At 63.2% G+C, this 13,821-nt stretch overlaps 2 protein-coding genes across 4 annotated transcripts in view; one reads left to right on the top strand and one right to left on the bottom strand.

Annotated features, from left to right (window-relative positions):
* Nucleotides 1-4,996, top strand: part of PRKCZ (protein kinase C zeta) — a 99,171-nt gene extending 94,175 nt beyond the window's left edge. Inside the window, exons 16-18 of the mRNA XM_047085498.1 lie at nucleotides 170-259; nucleotides 4,083-4,198; nucleotides 4,527-4,996. Of these exons, the coding sequence (XP_046941454.1) occupies nucleotides 170-259; nucleotides 4,083-4,198; nucleotides 4,527-4,614 (294 nt within the window). The 3' untranslated portion in view covers nucleotides 4,615-4,996. The remainder of the gene's footprint in view (nucleotides 1-169; nucleotides 260-4,082; nucleotides 4,199-4,526) is intronic.
* Nucleotides 4,997-6,330: 1,334 nt separating this feature from the next.
* Nucleotides 6,331-12,839, bottom strand: FAAP20 (FA core complex associated protein 20). 3 transcript variants are annotated; one of them, XR_006962913.1, is made up of 5 exons: nucleotides 12,762-12,839; nucleotides 12,333-12,462; nucleotides 11,946-12,232; nucleotides 8,292-11,496; nucleotides 7,973-8,058 (listed from the first exon to the last, which is right to left on the bottom strand). XR_006962913.1 is itself a non-coding variant. In XM_047084924.1 (4 exons), exons 1-4 carry the CDS (start codon nucleotides 12,821-12,823, stop codon nucleotides 7,986-7,988), a joined length of 552 nt encoding a protein of 183 aa, XP_046940880.1. In that variant the 5' UTR covers nucleotides 12,824-12,839; the 3' UTR covers nucleotides 6,331-7,985. The 3 variants fall into 3 exon arrangements, 1 of the variants encoding a protein (XP_046940880.1); XR_006962914.1 differs by having other exon boundaries at nucleotides 7,976-8,058; nucleotides 9,777-11,496; XM_047084924.1 differs by lacking the exon at nucleotides 8,292-11,496 and having other exon boundaries at nucleotides 6,331-8,058.
* Between the last annotated feature and the right edge of the window lie 982 nt (nucleotides 12,840-13,821).

Raw genomic sequence — 13,821 nt, 5'->3', positions numbered from 1 at the left:
TTTTAGTGAAGGGAATGTCTGCTCATCACCGGGCTGGTTAAGACTGGCTGGAGATGATTCGAGGAAGCCCTTTCTATCCTGGAGGGAAGGAAAGCTGGTTTTCTCTTGCCGTGACTTGGGGCTTCTTTGCTCAATGCTGACATGTCCTTATTTGATCTCTGACCCCTAGGACCCCAAAGAGAGGCTCGGTTGCCGGCCACAGACTGGATTTTCCGATATCAAGTCTCATGCATTTTTTCGCAGCATCGACTGGGACCTGGTAAAGCACAAAAGACCCAGTTCCTACCCCACCTCGCCCCCGAGGCAGGGATGGGGGTGAAGGGCATGGTTCCTGCCTTCGTGAGGGTCTGGGCCCCGGAAGCGATTTGGAAACTCACCTGTTCACCTATAATTGACAGGGACCCTGTGGGGCTATGATAAGCCCCTGGGACAGTGGTCCCAGGTGGTCCTAGGAGAAGTCCTGCCTGGGAGTCCCCTAGCACACGCTATACCGCCTTGGGTCCCCTTGGGAATGTCCTTGATCTGTGACCACACCGCCTGGTCAGAAATCCAGTGGTGGGAGCCAGCCCAGCGAGGGGTGTCTTCTCTGGTTTCATAGTTGGTTTTCCAGAGCTGCCTTTCTTGTTCCCGTCCCGGGCTGCTGCTAACAGCAAAGTGTGCAAGCCCTTCCGACCTTCATGCCGTGGTTTCTGGTGCTAAAGGGAAATTGAACCAATTTTGTTTTGAAATACATAGATGGTTGCAAGTTACTGAAATATAACCTTGAAAATATGCTCCTCTGAGGAAAAGGAGATTAGCTCACTAAGTACATGTTGAACTTGAGCTTGAACTACATCACGTGAAAGCCCCTCTCTGGGGCAGTGTCGTGCCCCCCTCCTGGCTGCTGTACTGGCCCCACGGCCAGCGCCGAGGACGACCCCCAGCCCTGTGGACGGAGAAGCTCTTGTCTGCTCCACCTGGTCACTGTCACTGTCACTTTCCAGAGGACAGCCATCTGTGCCTTTGTCGGGAGAAGGGCCAACCCCATTCTCAAGACCCTGGTCGCCCGCCCTGCCACACGCTGCCCTGTCCAGGCCCCGGCTGAGCTGTTTTCAAGACAGAATCCAGCCTCCTCTTCCTTGGGGTTATTAGACAAATACTTGGAACAATATTCAGAGCACATGCACTTTTTAACTAAGAAGCTGACTTTGAGGGGCGCCTGGCCAGCTCAGTCAGTGGAGCATGCGACTCTTGATCTCAGGGTTGTGAGTTCAAGCCCCACGTTGGGCATAGAGCCTACTTAAAAAAAGGAAAGCTGAAGAAGGAAAAAAGGAACTGCTTCTGATGACTCCAGCAGCAGTGGGGAGGAGATCTAGATTTTGGCTGGTCTCTATTATCCATACAGCTCGGGACACGCTGGAGGAACGAACTGCCCCCAGGCTAGGGTTAGTGATGGCCCCTTTCTGCTTTCAGGCCTGTCCCCCCACCCAGGCACCCACAGAACCCCTGGAGGGACCGCCCATGGCCCACGTGCCAACTGGCTAAGCTATGGCAGTGCCCAGTGCCCTCGCGCCCTGCAGACTGAGGTTCCACGACGTGCAGCCCCAGAAACAGGAAAGGCCTCTGTGGAAACCTCGCCCACTGCCCTGGGGCTCCGGCCAGATGTCCGGCCTCGGCGAGAGCCCTTTGCTGCCGCATCCCCTGAAGGTGGCATCTGCTCATTCTGACCAGTGCGTCCTTGCCAAAAGCCCCCTTCCTATCTCAGTTGGCCTGGGTCTCATCTCTAGACCTTAACGGTTTTCCCAAGATCAGAAGGGAAAGGGTCGGGGGCGTGGACATGAAGTGAGGAGGTTAGTCTTTTATGATCAGAGTCCATGTTTATAAGCCACATTCAGACCCCAGTGGGCCGAGGCAGGTGCTTGCGGGCCCGCCCTTGGCTCTACCGAGTGAGGGACAGCCTGGCTGGCAGCCGCCGTTGCTACAGGTGCACATCTGCCTGAGCAGAAGCACGTGCTTTGCATGAAGAGGGACACGGGGTCCAGGGCCCGGAGCCCCCGCAGGGCTTGAGGGGGTGCCGTTTTCGCCGAGAGGACTATGAGATAGTGGAGGGAAGGAGCATTTCGAGGCAGTGGGTGCTAGGGTCCCTCTGCCTCATGGCCCCCAGGCCAGTCCCTGCTCCACACACGTGCTGTTGGGGGGTCACAGCCCAGAGCTGGGGAAACAGGGAGCAGTGGAGACCAGAGAAGCCCCGCTCAGAGATGCCGGAGCCCCGTCTCGCCACGGCGTGCAGCATCAGCCTCCCGCCGGGCTGGGGCTGGAGCCCTGCGGTCAGCTGGACCCTGCCCTGCCCCTCCTTTCTGCCCAGTCCTCGGGGACTCGGCCTCCGGGGCCTGTGCCTCTCCCCGCCCCCACTGCTGCCCTCCCAGCGGTCCCCTGCCCGGCCTCGCCAGAGGCAGCCTCCTCTCAGGCGGCACTGAGCCCCTCGATGCCCCTGGCACACTCTGCAGGGCCGTCCACCTCCTTCGGCCCATCGGAACAGACCCACCCGGCCGCCATGGCGAGCCCCTTCCAGCACCTTCCTTCTGCTCTCACCCGGTGCGGCCAATCAGCAGCCGCCCCGGGAGGCACTCCAGGTGCACCGTTCTTGCTCCTGCTTTTGACTGAGGAAAGGGGGTCCGAGGGAGGCTGGGGGGGGGGGCACAGAGAGGATCCCAGGTGAGCACCCAGGTGCGCTCGCTTCTTGATCTGTCGTGACTTGCTGTTTAAATCTTATAGCAGCCAAGACCTAAGGTAGGGAGCTAGTTTAAGAAACGCCCCCCTTCCCACTTTTTGTGGGAAAAGACTTCGTCCTGACCAAAGAATTTGGGTAACTGCACAAAGGTGAGAAACTGCAAAATCCCCCCAGGCACAGCCCCATGGCAGCCCGTGCGTTTGGACACGGCTGACCCGCTCTGGCTGCAGGGACAGCCGTTCTCTCTGCCACGCACCCCTCCTGGCATCCTCTGGGTGACAGAAGACGCATGTCTCTGCCCTGTGACTGGCTGCCGTGCTGGCCACGTCCCTGTGCGTGTTGGTCAGCCGCCGGAAACGACTCACTCACGTCTGAGACACCCTCATGTCCTTCACTGGCTGAAGCGGGGCCCATGCTTGTCACATTCCGTGCCCGGAACAACTCCCCGTGGTCACGTTGGTCTTGGACAGTCCCACGGCTTGCTCGGGGACATGTGGCGGCCCCCGCAGGAGGACCCGGGCTCAGCCCTTCCAAGGGCCCTCCAGGCCCCGGGAGCTGAGGGGTGGGGGCTGCACGGGGCTGGCTCCACGTGTGGCTACATGGGAGGGAGGAGACCCAACGCGATAGATCCGTGGAGCGGGGACCCTCGTCCCTCACTTATGCATAGCTCAGTGTTCTGGGGAACGTGCCTGGCCCAGCACTGGTAGGTGCACAGCACACACCTGGTGAGGGGGGAGGGAACTGGGCGTGCAACTGAGGGACCGAGCCGGCAGGCCCTCCCCACCCTCGCCCATGTGACATGCTGCTGAATGGCACCTGTCCTGAACACTCGTCTCTGCCCTGTGGCACAAGTGTGTCCAGCCCCATAAATGGTGAGTTGGAAGTCAGAGTCTGGGATCCTGAGGAGTCCCGTTTCCTACCTGGTGAGCATTGCGGTTAGAAAGTCAGAAGGTCAACGGTGGCTTTATGGCGAGGAAGGGCCTGGCGGGATGGGCACTCACCGGGCACCGGCGTGGGCAGTGGTGTCCCTGCCAAGTCCCCGCTCCTTTATGACCAGGATTCCAAGATGTAAGAAACAAAAAAACTCCCCGGAGCAGCCTCCTTCGGGTTCAGTGGCAGGACCACTGGGCCCAGCGTGGCTCTGTCCCAGGTACCGCCAGCATTTTTTTAACTCGGGTCAGGACGTTTCTGGCTTCAGATACGTTTTCCCAGATCTTGTGTTTAAGGGAGTGGAAAACTGGCATTCAGATACAGGACGTGTTTAAACCCCGTCTTCCTATTCCATTCTGTGACTTAAGTCCCTTCCAAAACCCAAATCCGGTGGAGACGACGCACAGTACACGGCTCTGACCTCTCGCGTTGTCCTTCCCAGTTGGAGAAGAAGCAGGCCCTCCCGCCGTTCCAGCCCCAGATAACCGACGAGTACGGTCTGGACAACTTTGACACCCAGTTCACCAGCGAGCCCGTGCAACTGACCCCTGACGACGAGTAAGGCCTCGGGAGGGTGGCGTGGCGAGGCAGGGGGAAGGCTAGGGCGGGGCCTGTTGGGCGCTAGGAGGCTCTCCGCTGGGGGCGGGGCCTGAGGAGGTGAGGCCGCGGCGGGGCGGGGCCTTCTGGGGGCGGGGTGCCGCAGGCTGTGGGCGGGGCTGCGAGGGGCTAGGAGGCTACGGGCAGGGGCGGGGCTTGCTGGGGGCGGGGCCGTAGGGGCCTCATTGGGGTCGGGGCGGAGGCTGCTGGGGTGTCTTGCCGTCGGCCGGGGGCGGGGCCTGCCGCGGGGGCGGGGCTGACCCAAGCCCGCGCTGTTCTGTGCACCCAGGGACGTCATAAAGAGGATCGACCAGTCGGAGTTTGAAGGTTTTGAGTACATCAACCCGTTACTGCTGTCCACCGAGGAGTCCGTGTGAGGCCGTCTTCTGTGTCATGGACACGTCTGTGAATGACCCCTTCACTCTATCCTTAACCACAGCGCATGCATGCCAGGCTGGGCGCGGGGCTCCGGGCGCGGCCAGGGAGGGACGCTTGCCGCTGAGACCGCGGACGGGGGCGTCCCGCCGGCGCTTCTCGGGGCGGACCGGTCTCGCGTCTGGGCCCGCGCGGCCGGCTTCGTGCTGGAGGAACCTGCTTCTTGTGCCTGCGCCGCGGAGGAGCCGCGGTGACCGTGTCCGAGGGACAAACTGCCCCACGATTTCGAAGGTGCACACTTTCCACAGAAACAGAACTGACCTGCTCCGCCAGGAGAGTTAGCCTGTAACGTCCTGAGGAATAAAATGTGCCCATGATGTCGAAGCCTGCCTTCGGTGCCTTTTTTCCTGCCAGGGGCGCCTGCCCGGCCTGGCAGGTGACATCGCACGGGCGGGCGGCAGCGGGCGGGGCCGTGCACCTGCAGGAGGCTAGATTCGGTAAGTTCCTGTCGCTGAGATTTAACACATATTTTGTTTGACTTTTGTTTTTAATGTTTGTTTTTGAGAGACAGCGAGTGGGGGAGGGGCAGAGAGAGGGGGACACAGAATCCGAAGCGGGTTCCATGCTGGCAGCACAGAGCCCGACACGGGGCTTGAACTCAGGAACAGCTAGATCGTGACCTGAGCCGAAGTCGGACCCTTCACCGGCTGAGCCCCCCATGTGCCCCTTAACACGTAGGTGCTTGAACAGCGGTGCAGGCTGATGCAGAGGGCACGCCTCACCCAGAGGGGGCATTGGATGGCAAGGGGCCGGGATCCTAGATTCTAACGCTGCTCCCCGAAGCTCCCGAAGACCACAGAAAAGGGAGAAAATCGAACTAAACTCGCACAAAATACTTCTGAAAACACTAAGCAGCGCCTACGTGATGTCTTACGTGTTAAATTTTTTAAAACTATTTGTATCAGTAATAATGATGCTCAGAATTGGGAAGTTTGAACAGATCTGTGTGGGTGGCCGTCCGCTTACGGAGTAAGTCTGGAACACCCACACGCACGCTCCTGACACAGCCCACCTCCTGCCCCCATAACCTGCCCAGGTGGCATGTGCCCATCACCCTCCTCCTCGGATGAATGCCAAACTGAAGGTTTTCTAAAAGGGGGTGAGCCGCCTCTAACACGCTCCTTGTGGCTCGAGCCCCGGGCAGGGCGTGGGAGGGCTCCTCTTCCACCCGCCGGACACACCAAGTGTCCCTCTGCCCACTTGTGCTCCGTCACCACACGCACCGCATCCCCCGCGCACCAGGGCTCGCCTCTGCACCCCGCGGCTGGGGGTTTGGGGCGGGAGATGGTGGTAGGAAAAGTGGAAACGAGGGGGCGCCTGCGTGGCAGTGCCCCCGTCCTGCCCTGACTCCGGCAGATGAGCCGACTCGCGTGCTCAGGGCGAGGCACCACCGACCCACAGCCCCCGGCCGCCCGTGGCCTCTGGACCCTCCCACCCCGGTTGCAGAGCAGCCTTTACACAACACGGACACTTGCCCCAACCAGCATCTCAACCGCAACCCGGAAGTGTTGCCTCCGAAGACCGAAATTCAGGACCGCAGAGCAGATGCGGGAGCCAACTTCGGGGTCTCAGTGTCACAGCCGCTGGTGATGCCCAGTAGCACGGCTCCTGTCGGAGGGCCACGCGGTCACTCGTGACTGGTGAGCAGCGCCCGGGGACGAGCGGATGTCACCTGGGGAGGGTGAGACCCCCAGCGTGCCCAGGAAAGGGATAACGTCCCCTGAGAGCCCCCTCCGTCCTGATGGGGGCCATTTGCCACAGCGGGTACAAGGACAACGTCTGCAGGGGCCCCGGATTTGTCCCCATTTGCAGCACGTATTTCCCTGCCGCGGTGCCACGAGCTTCCCAGTTACCAGCGTGGCCGCTCACGTGCGAACGTGTGCAGCGTGCCGCTTGTGGCCAAAGTGTAGATTAAGGTGCAGGACAGATTGAAGGAGGGGTCGGAGACGGCCATCCCGACATTTGCCAACGGCTCTGGGCCCCGTACGGCGCGCGTCCTTCTGCTGGCCCGAGGAAACCGGAGCCGCCGCGCTGTCCCGTGTGGTCTGTGCGGTTACGAGCCGTGCGGCTGGCCGCCTGCCTCCTGCAGACGATGCTGCCGCCCTCGGGCCCAGGCCGTCCGGACTCTGCCCCTCTAGCACAGGCTGTAGTGAACACACTTGCACTTATTTTCGTCAACGGTGGATGTTTCTAGGAAGCAGTTTTTTAAAAAACAGGCTTTATTTAGAGCAGTTTCAGGTTCACGTGAAAATGGCGGGGCAGCTGCAGAGCCCCCCGCGCACCCCCCACCCTCGTGGTCCCCCTCCCCCTCCGAGAGGCTGCAGGGACGCGGCAGCGTCTCCAGGGTGCCACGTGTACGTCTCGGAGCTGGGCAGCACGCGGGTTTGCACAGAACGTTTCAGGACACGTATCTGCCACTTCAGCTCATGCAAAGTAGCTTCGGGCCCCGAGAGCCCCCCGGGCTCCCGATTCGTGCCCCTCCCCCATCCTCTGGCCACCAGTGGTCTTCTTCCCGTCTCCGTGGTGTTGCCTTTCCCAGAAGCTCCCCCAGTTGGAGTCCTGTCCCAGGTAGTCTTTTCAGAGCGGCGTCTGTCACCCGGTCCCGCTGTGGTCTTTCCACGGCTCGTGTGACCCGCTTCCCGCTGCCGGCGCTCTACAGCCACGTGGTTGTGGTGGGGACGAAGAGGTCACCGGAGCCCGTGGGCCACCAGCACCGGGAGGGAAACTACCTATACAGTCTCGCGCCCCATTTTCCACTTGCCCTGGAAGCCCGAACACGGGGCTGGTGCAGAATGTTCCGGCAGACCGGCCTGCCCACTGCCGGTGGCGCCTGGCCCGTTCCCTGCCCTGAAGTTCCCCACCGGAGGAGACGCTGCCCGTCGGCGAGGTCCGGGGTGCCTCACGGTGATTCTCTTCACCCCGTAGCAGTCTGCGCCGTGCAAGGAACAAGTTCATCCGGGGAATTAAAACACGGTGCGAGCGGAGTCCGTGGAGGTGGGAGAATGCACTGCCCCCCGCCCATCCGCCTGTCTGTTGACACGGCCGACTTTGGGACAGATGCCTAGTTTGCTCGCGAGAGTCTCCGCTCATCCGCGCGGGCCTGGGTCCGCCCGCCGAGGGGCTCTGCCCATTTCCGACTACAGGAAAGCACCCCGCTTCCCGAAAGCCAGGAAGGATCCTGTGTTTCAGCCTCAAGACGAACTACCTACAACGCCAGCAGTCCACACGGACACGTTTTTTAACAGGCAGCTTCCAAAACGGCTCTGGCAGGTGGAGTCAGGGCCTCCGTGCCCACGGGGCTCCCGCAGGTCAGTCACCACACCACGTCCTCTGCACTCTCCTCCAGGCACTGAGCGAGGTGGTTGTCGATGTCCAGCTGGGCCAGCCTGCGACAGGGAGATGGTCACTCACACAGAGGGAAGGGCGCCCGGCACACACGTTCCCGCCCTTCCCTCTGCTGACAAGCACAGCGAAGGTCAGCCAGAGAGAAACCCGGTCTCCGCAGCTGCTCAGAACCCAGGGGAAGGTCCGGGGGGGGGAGGGGCGCACCAACCAGAAAAGGCCCTTCCCCAATCCTGTCCCTTGGGGAGGTTTCTCTGGGCCCAGGCGCTCAGTGCACCTGCCACGTGTCCGTCAGACACGTTCTGGAGGCTCACGCAGACTCCTGCCTCTGAGGCTGGGGGGGCGGGGGCACCCTGTGTCTGAACGAACTCCCCAGGGGATTCTGGCCCCGACTCGGCTTGAGAACCTCACGGCTCCCAGCCAACTGCTGGCGCTGGAGCCTAAAAGGCCGTCCCCAGGAAAGGGGATCGGCAGAGACCATCAGCGGTGCAAGAACGGGTCAGCAGCTCCTCCGTCAGGCCTCACGGGCACGTGACGTGAAGCCTGTGGGCACGAGGACGTGAGGTCTTCCTTCCTCGTGCCCACACCCCCAGAGGGCTGAGCCCCCCGACTGCAAGCAGCATAGCTCCCGTGTCCACTGCAGCGTGGGGTCTACCTTACCCGGTGGCTGGCCGGCCCGCAGCCCCTGGGCCCCCTGCTATCGGCCACCCCCGGACCAGGCCCCCCTCGTCCAGCCCTGCTCATGCTCCGGACGGGCCCAGCCTCCTCCGTCTCCCTGGGTTCGGCAGCCTGGATGACGACCCCTTTCACGTTGGGACTCGGATGTCACCCACAACCTCTGCCCCAGCCCAGGCATGTGTCACGGCGGCCGAGGCCCCACCTGCACCTTACAGAGTAGAAGACACGGGTCTTGCCCCAACAGCGCTCCCCACCGGGGCTCCCCAGGTCTCCACCAGTGGCTGACAGAACGGCCGCCTCATGCGTCCTGAGTCCCGTCGGGACCTCTGGAGACGCCTGAGGGACATGGCCTCCGAGGGGATTTGCCCAGATGGCTTCTCTACTCTGAGACCTCCCAAGATGGGACCTTTCCCCTGCCCACATCTAGGGCCATCCTGGTCAGCTGGCCAAGTTCACCGGCCAGAGGGGAAAGGCCCTTCCCCGGGGCATCACCGCGAGGCCCTGAGGGCCACAGCACCGCCCTCACCCTGTGGCTCGGGGAGCCCATGCCCGTTCTGGTGGCCGGCGGCCGCCCTCTCAGACCCTGTAGGCGGCTCGGTGTGCTCTGAAGTCCCTGGGGCTCCTGCGGGCTCTCTCCGAGGCTGCCAGAATATTCTAAGGTCTGCTCCAGGCCACCTTGTCTGGGGTGTCCGGGAGGTACCCTCGGGCCCCTTCGGACCTCCCCCGGTAAAAGAGCTTTGTCTCGGCCAGACCCGCTCTACAGACTCCCTGCAGCAGCTTGTCCCAAGACAGGCCTGCCTCGCTGTCACGCGGGAACCCAGTGTGTGGACAGCTGGCCCGGCCACACGAGAGGAGACTCAGCCCAAGATCCTCCGCCGGCTTCCGACTCAAACAGAGCGGGCTCTGTGTCTGGCAGCTCGAGGGGCCTCGGAGCCGCAAGACGCCAACAAGCCAGGCTCTCGTGGAGCACAGGGGACACCGCTCAGCTTCCGGTTTCCACGTCTTCATGTCAGCTGGCCCATGGGAGCCTGTTTTCCCAACCGTGTTGTGTGTGTGTGTGTGTGTGTGTGTGTGTGAGACTCACGGGCATCAGCAAGTACATGGGGCACCGGGCGTGCCAACAGGCACATCTTCAGGGCACGGGGCTCACACCCGGTCTGGCGAGCCCAGTACGTGGTCGTCTGTCACACTGAAGAATAAAGCAGTGCCCCGAGTGACCTGGAAAACGCTAAGGCTTTGAGAAGATCGGCGAGTTTGTCCTCAGGCGCCGTCTCCCCGAGGCACATACTCCGCCAGAATCGCTACGGGCGTCTGTCCCCCCCCCCCCCCGGGGGACGAACACGGAGAGCAATGCGTGACTTTGGTTTCCGGGAGAGAAGTTCCCAAGTGGGGCGCCTGGCTGGTTGGGCCAAAAGAGTGTGTGACTCTTGGCGTCGGGGATCATGAGTTCGAGCCCCACGTTGGGTGTAGCGTTTACTTTTAAAAAATTAACATTTAAAAAATTCCCAAGAATTACTAAAAGCCCACGCTTTTCTAGAAACGTCAGAAGACAATTTGACAGTTCGATTACCGTGTCCACCTGCTAACCTGGGCCCTCCCAAGGCCCAGTCTGTCTCCTTGCCCCGAACATCCCACAAAGGACGTGAGCCTTCGCTTCCAGTGACCCGGGATGTCTGTTGTCCCCAGTCACAGCCACAACCTGAGGGGTGTGCCCTGGCCCACGGACCCTCTCCCTCGTCAAGCGGAAGAACGTGCCACAGCGTTTCCGATGCGCGGAGACGTGAGCCCAAACGCGCCGACACCTACTTTGGGAAAAATGAGGCGCGCTCCCAAGTCTTCCTTCGACTGCTTACAAAACCCGAAACTGGAACTTTTCTGTAACGTCTCCGTCGCTGGAAGTCTGTTTTTTAGACTGTGCAGAAATGCCAGCACGCCAAGGACGAAAAGGACCCCCTAGAACGGGAGGACAGTTGGGGCACCCCGACCGCATCAGCTCTCCAGAAAACCATTTCCCTCCGGGGCTCCCGATGGTACCTCCGGCCCCTGGGTTTCTGTGGATGGGGATGAGTCAGGAAATCAGGAGCACCCCCGGTTTAAAGGTGCTCACTGCTTTGTCAGAACGGGCAAGCCAGCCCCAAACACCGGTTCTGGCAAGAGGCAGGCAGGACGGCGAAAGGCTGGGTCTGCAGACACTTTGCAGACCTGGCGCTCACACGACAGCCAGGGAACCTCCCGTGGGCCACCGGGCTCCCTTCTCCATGCCCGGCAGGTGGCTTCCCCTGCCGGGGCCTCACCCACTGCCCCGACCTGTGGGCTCCGCGAGGCGATGAGCACAGGGGTGCCGGGCCCACCCCCAACACCAGGCTCTCAAAGCCTTGTTGTGATACAAAGCGCAGCCTGGAGAAGCCCAGACAGCTGAGCACAGACGGGACGTCGTCTCTCTGATTAGAAGGTCGGGTCTAAAGGCCTTCCCGTGCGGGCTCCGCGCTGCCTATTCTGACAAGGTTTGCTGGTGTTTGCTCTGTCGTCAGCGGCTCCATTGTCTTCACCATCCTGGGCTGTTTTTGCTTCCGGGGACCAGGGACGTGACCCGCGACTTAAGGACACCGTTCTCCCAGCCACGCGAGGTCCGGCGCTGGTCCGCTTACTGAACCTGCTGTCCATTCACTTCACTTGACCGGGATCCTTTTGATAATCCTGACCCCTGTGACCCCCACGTCTGTGTCCTGAGCTGTGTGACACACGGCCCACGAGCTGGGCGTCTGGAGATTAATATCTTAACAAAATTGGAGCCACTCCCCTTACTTAAAAAAAAAGATAAAAGATATACATCGAGTTTTTAAAGAACAAAACACCTCTACACACAAAAAGTCATTTTTACAACCTCCAACCTACCACTGGGAAGGTACCGGTGAACTACGTACACAGGAAACTGCTTGGTGACCCCACAGTCTGACAGTCACCACAGGGACCCTGTGTCAGGGTGGACCGGCTTAGAGGCGGGGGAAGAGGTTCGGTGCCCCCCCGGGCCGTGGCATCCTCTCCAGGGAGGAGAGGGCCGGCGGACCCCCAGACCTACCCGTCTCCCGAGGCGTGCAGTCCCTGCGCGCCGCGCACTCCGCCCGCACGAACTACTGTTTGAAGGGCCCACAACTGAGCTCGGGCACCCTGAACCCCCTAAAGCCCGCTGTGGTTTCCAAACAGGGCTGGGGTCCGCAGAGGCGGAGGGAGGCCGAGGGCGGGGCGCACTCACCCGGGGGCGAAGTCGGTCTGGCACATGGGGCAGGTCCGCAGGGTCGGCGCCGCCTCCCACCGTCGCTCCCGGGCGCCGGGGGTCCCGCGGGGCTCAGGCCCCAGACATCGCTGCGGGGACCGGGCGGGGGACCCCGGGCGCCCCCCGGCCCCAAGGAGCAGCTTGTAGCAACGGCCTGAGCCCCCGCCTCCGCTCGGGGCCGGCGGAAAGGGCGTCCAGGAAAAGGTGTGGGGTCCCACGGTGAACACCTCGGGGGACGCGGCACGCTCGGGACCGCGTCCAGATTCCTGCCAAATGGGGTCGACGGGCCGCGTCATTGGTGCCTGGGCGCCTCCGGGGCCAGGGACACACACACACCCGGCCACTCCGGGGGTCCCCCCGACGCACCGGGTCGGGGAAGGCGGGCAGCGGCGGCAGCTCTCCGTCGGGGTTCAGATCCGCTCTCGCAGCGCGCAGCAGCTCCGCCCACGGCCGCGCGCACTCGCCTCCGTCCTCCGGGAGGGGCCCCGCGCGGCCACTGAGCGAGCAGAGAGACCTCAGTGGGGGGCGCTCCGCAGGGGGCCCGTGGGGAGGGGGCTCGGGGAGGGCGGGTGGCAGCGGGAGGACCTCGGCGGGGGGTGGGGGCTGGAGCGGGGAGACCTAGTGAGCGTGCGTCCCGCGGGGGAGGGGGCTGGCGTGGGCGGGGAGGGCTGGGGGGGGCGCGGGGGAGGGTGACAACCCCGAGGGGGCGGAGCGAGCCGGGTTCCGGGAAGCACACACGGGCCTGCCCCCAGCGCCCCGCGCCCCCTTCCCCCGTCCCGCGGCCCCCGGCCTCACCCGCCCCCCGAGGACGGCCTCCGGCGGCGCAGCCCCAACCGCGGCCTCCGCGCCGCCTCCATTCGTCTCGAGCCGCGCGTCCGGCGGAAGTGGGCGGCCCGCCGCGGACCCCGCCCCCGAGACAGGCCCCGCCCCGGCCCCGGCCCCCGCAGGGCTCCCCCGCCGGCTCCCCGCCCCCTCCCTGCGGGGACAGGGCCCGGGCCAACGGTCCCGCGCGCCAATCTCCCGCCTGGGCGCCGTGGACCCGGGCCCCCTCCTCGACCTGACCCCGCCCCGCCCTTGTGCGCGCTGGGAGCCGCGCTTTGCACCCGCCCCAGCGCCCCCCACAGCCTGCTCTCGCGGCCCCGAGGCGGCCTCGCCTTTGGGACACCGTCAGGGAGGAAGGGGTTCTGACCTCAACATTTGGGGAGGCTGAGGCCAGGGGTCCCTCCCCTAACCAGAGGTGGGACTGAGGGAACTGATTTCCAGCTGCAGAGGGACGTGGGGGGACCCATCTCGCGCCGCCCCCCGGTAGGTTTGGGGTCTGCAGAGGTTTGGGAGGAGAAACTGTACATAAAGTCGGGCCAGGGGGCCCTCCGCATCCGCCCCCGGCAGCCACCCTCAGTTAAAGCCCACCTGCCCCATCGCCTGGGCCAGCCCTGGCTCTCCCACCTCCCACCGCAGGAGTCGGCTGGGACCCTCAGCTTCCCTCTCAGTCCAGGCGGAGAAAGGGACTAGCCTCCTCAGGACCATCGAGTTTTCCTAATAAAGGGAGGAACCTGGTTTTGTTTTTTTTTTTTAATTAAGGGGGGGAAAAAGTGAGGCAACAAGGTCCAGGTGGCCAGCCAAGGCGGGGAGGGGGCCTCTAGGGGAGGGCCTGTGGGGGCTCCCGGAGACTCTGGCGCGCGCGCGCGGGGGGCGGGGGGGGGGGGGGGCTCTCGCCGGCGAGCCCCCAGCCCACCACTTGGTGGCAGCAAACGTCCAGGCACCCTCCGCTGCTGCTGCTCCTGCGGAGCCCTGTGCCCCGTGGGCCCCAAGACGGGGCTGGAGTGCACAGGGAGCCGGGGGGCCGGAAGCTCCC

The sequence above is a fragment of the Lynx rufus genome, unplaced genomic scaffold (assembly GCF_022079265.1).
Source record: "Lynx rufus isolate CCGP_SWC_20201006 ecotype Redwood Valley unplaced genomic scaffold, mLynRuf1.p SCAF_2, whole genome shotgun sequence".
NCBI lineage: Eukaryota > Metazoa > Chordata > Mammalia > Carnivora > Felidae > Lynx > Lynx rufus.
The sequence above is the reverse complement of the archived record's forward strand: the minus strand, read 5'-3'. Positions and strand labels throughout refer to the sequence as shown.

What these genes read in the sequence shown, in the direction of transcription:
- FAAP20 (XM_047084924.1), bottom strand. Translation starts at nt 12,823, where the DNA reads ATGGAGGCGGCGCGGAGGCCGCGGTTGGGGCTGCGCCGCCGGAGGCCG. An exon ending in AGGCCGTCCTCGGGGGGCGG is followed by an intron (nt 12,463 to 12,761) that starts GTGAGGCCGGGG and finishes CTGCTCGCTCAG; the next exon opens with TGGCCGCGCGGGGCCCCTCC. An exon ending in TGCCCGCCTTCCCCGACCCG is followed by an intron (nt 12,233 to 12,332) that starts GTGCGTCGGGGG and finishes CCCATTTGGCAG; the next exon opens with GAATCTGGACGCGGTCCCGA.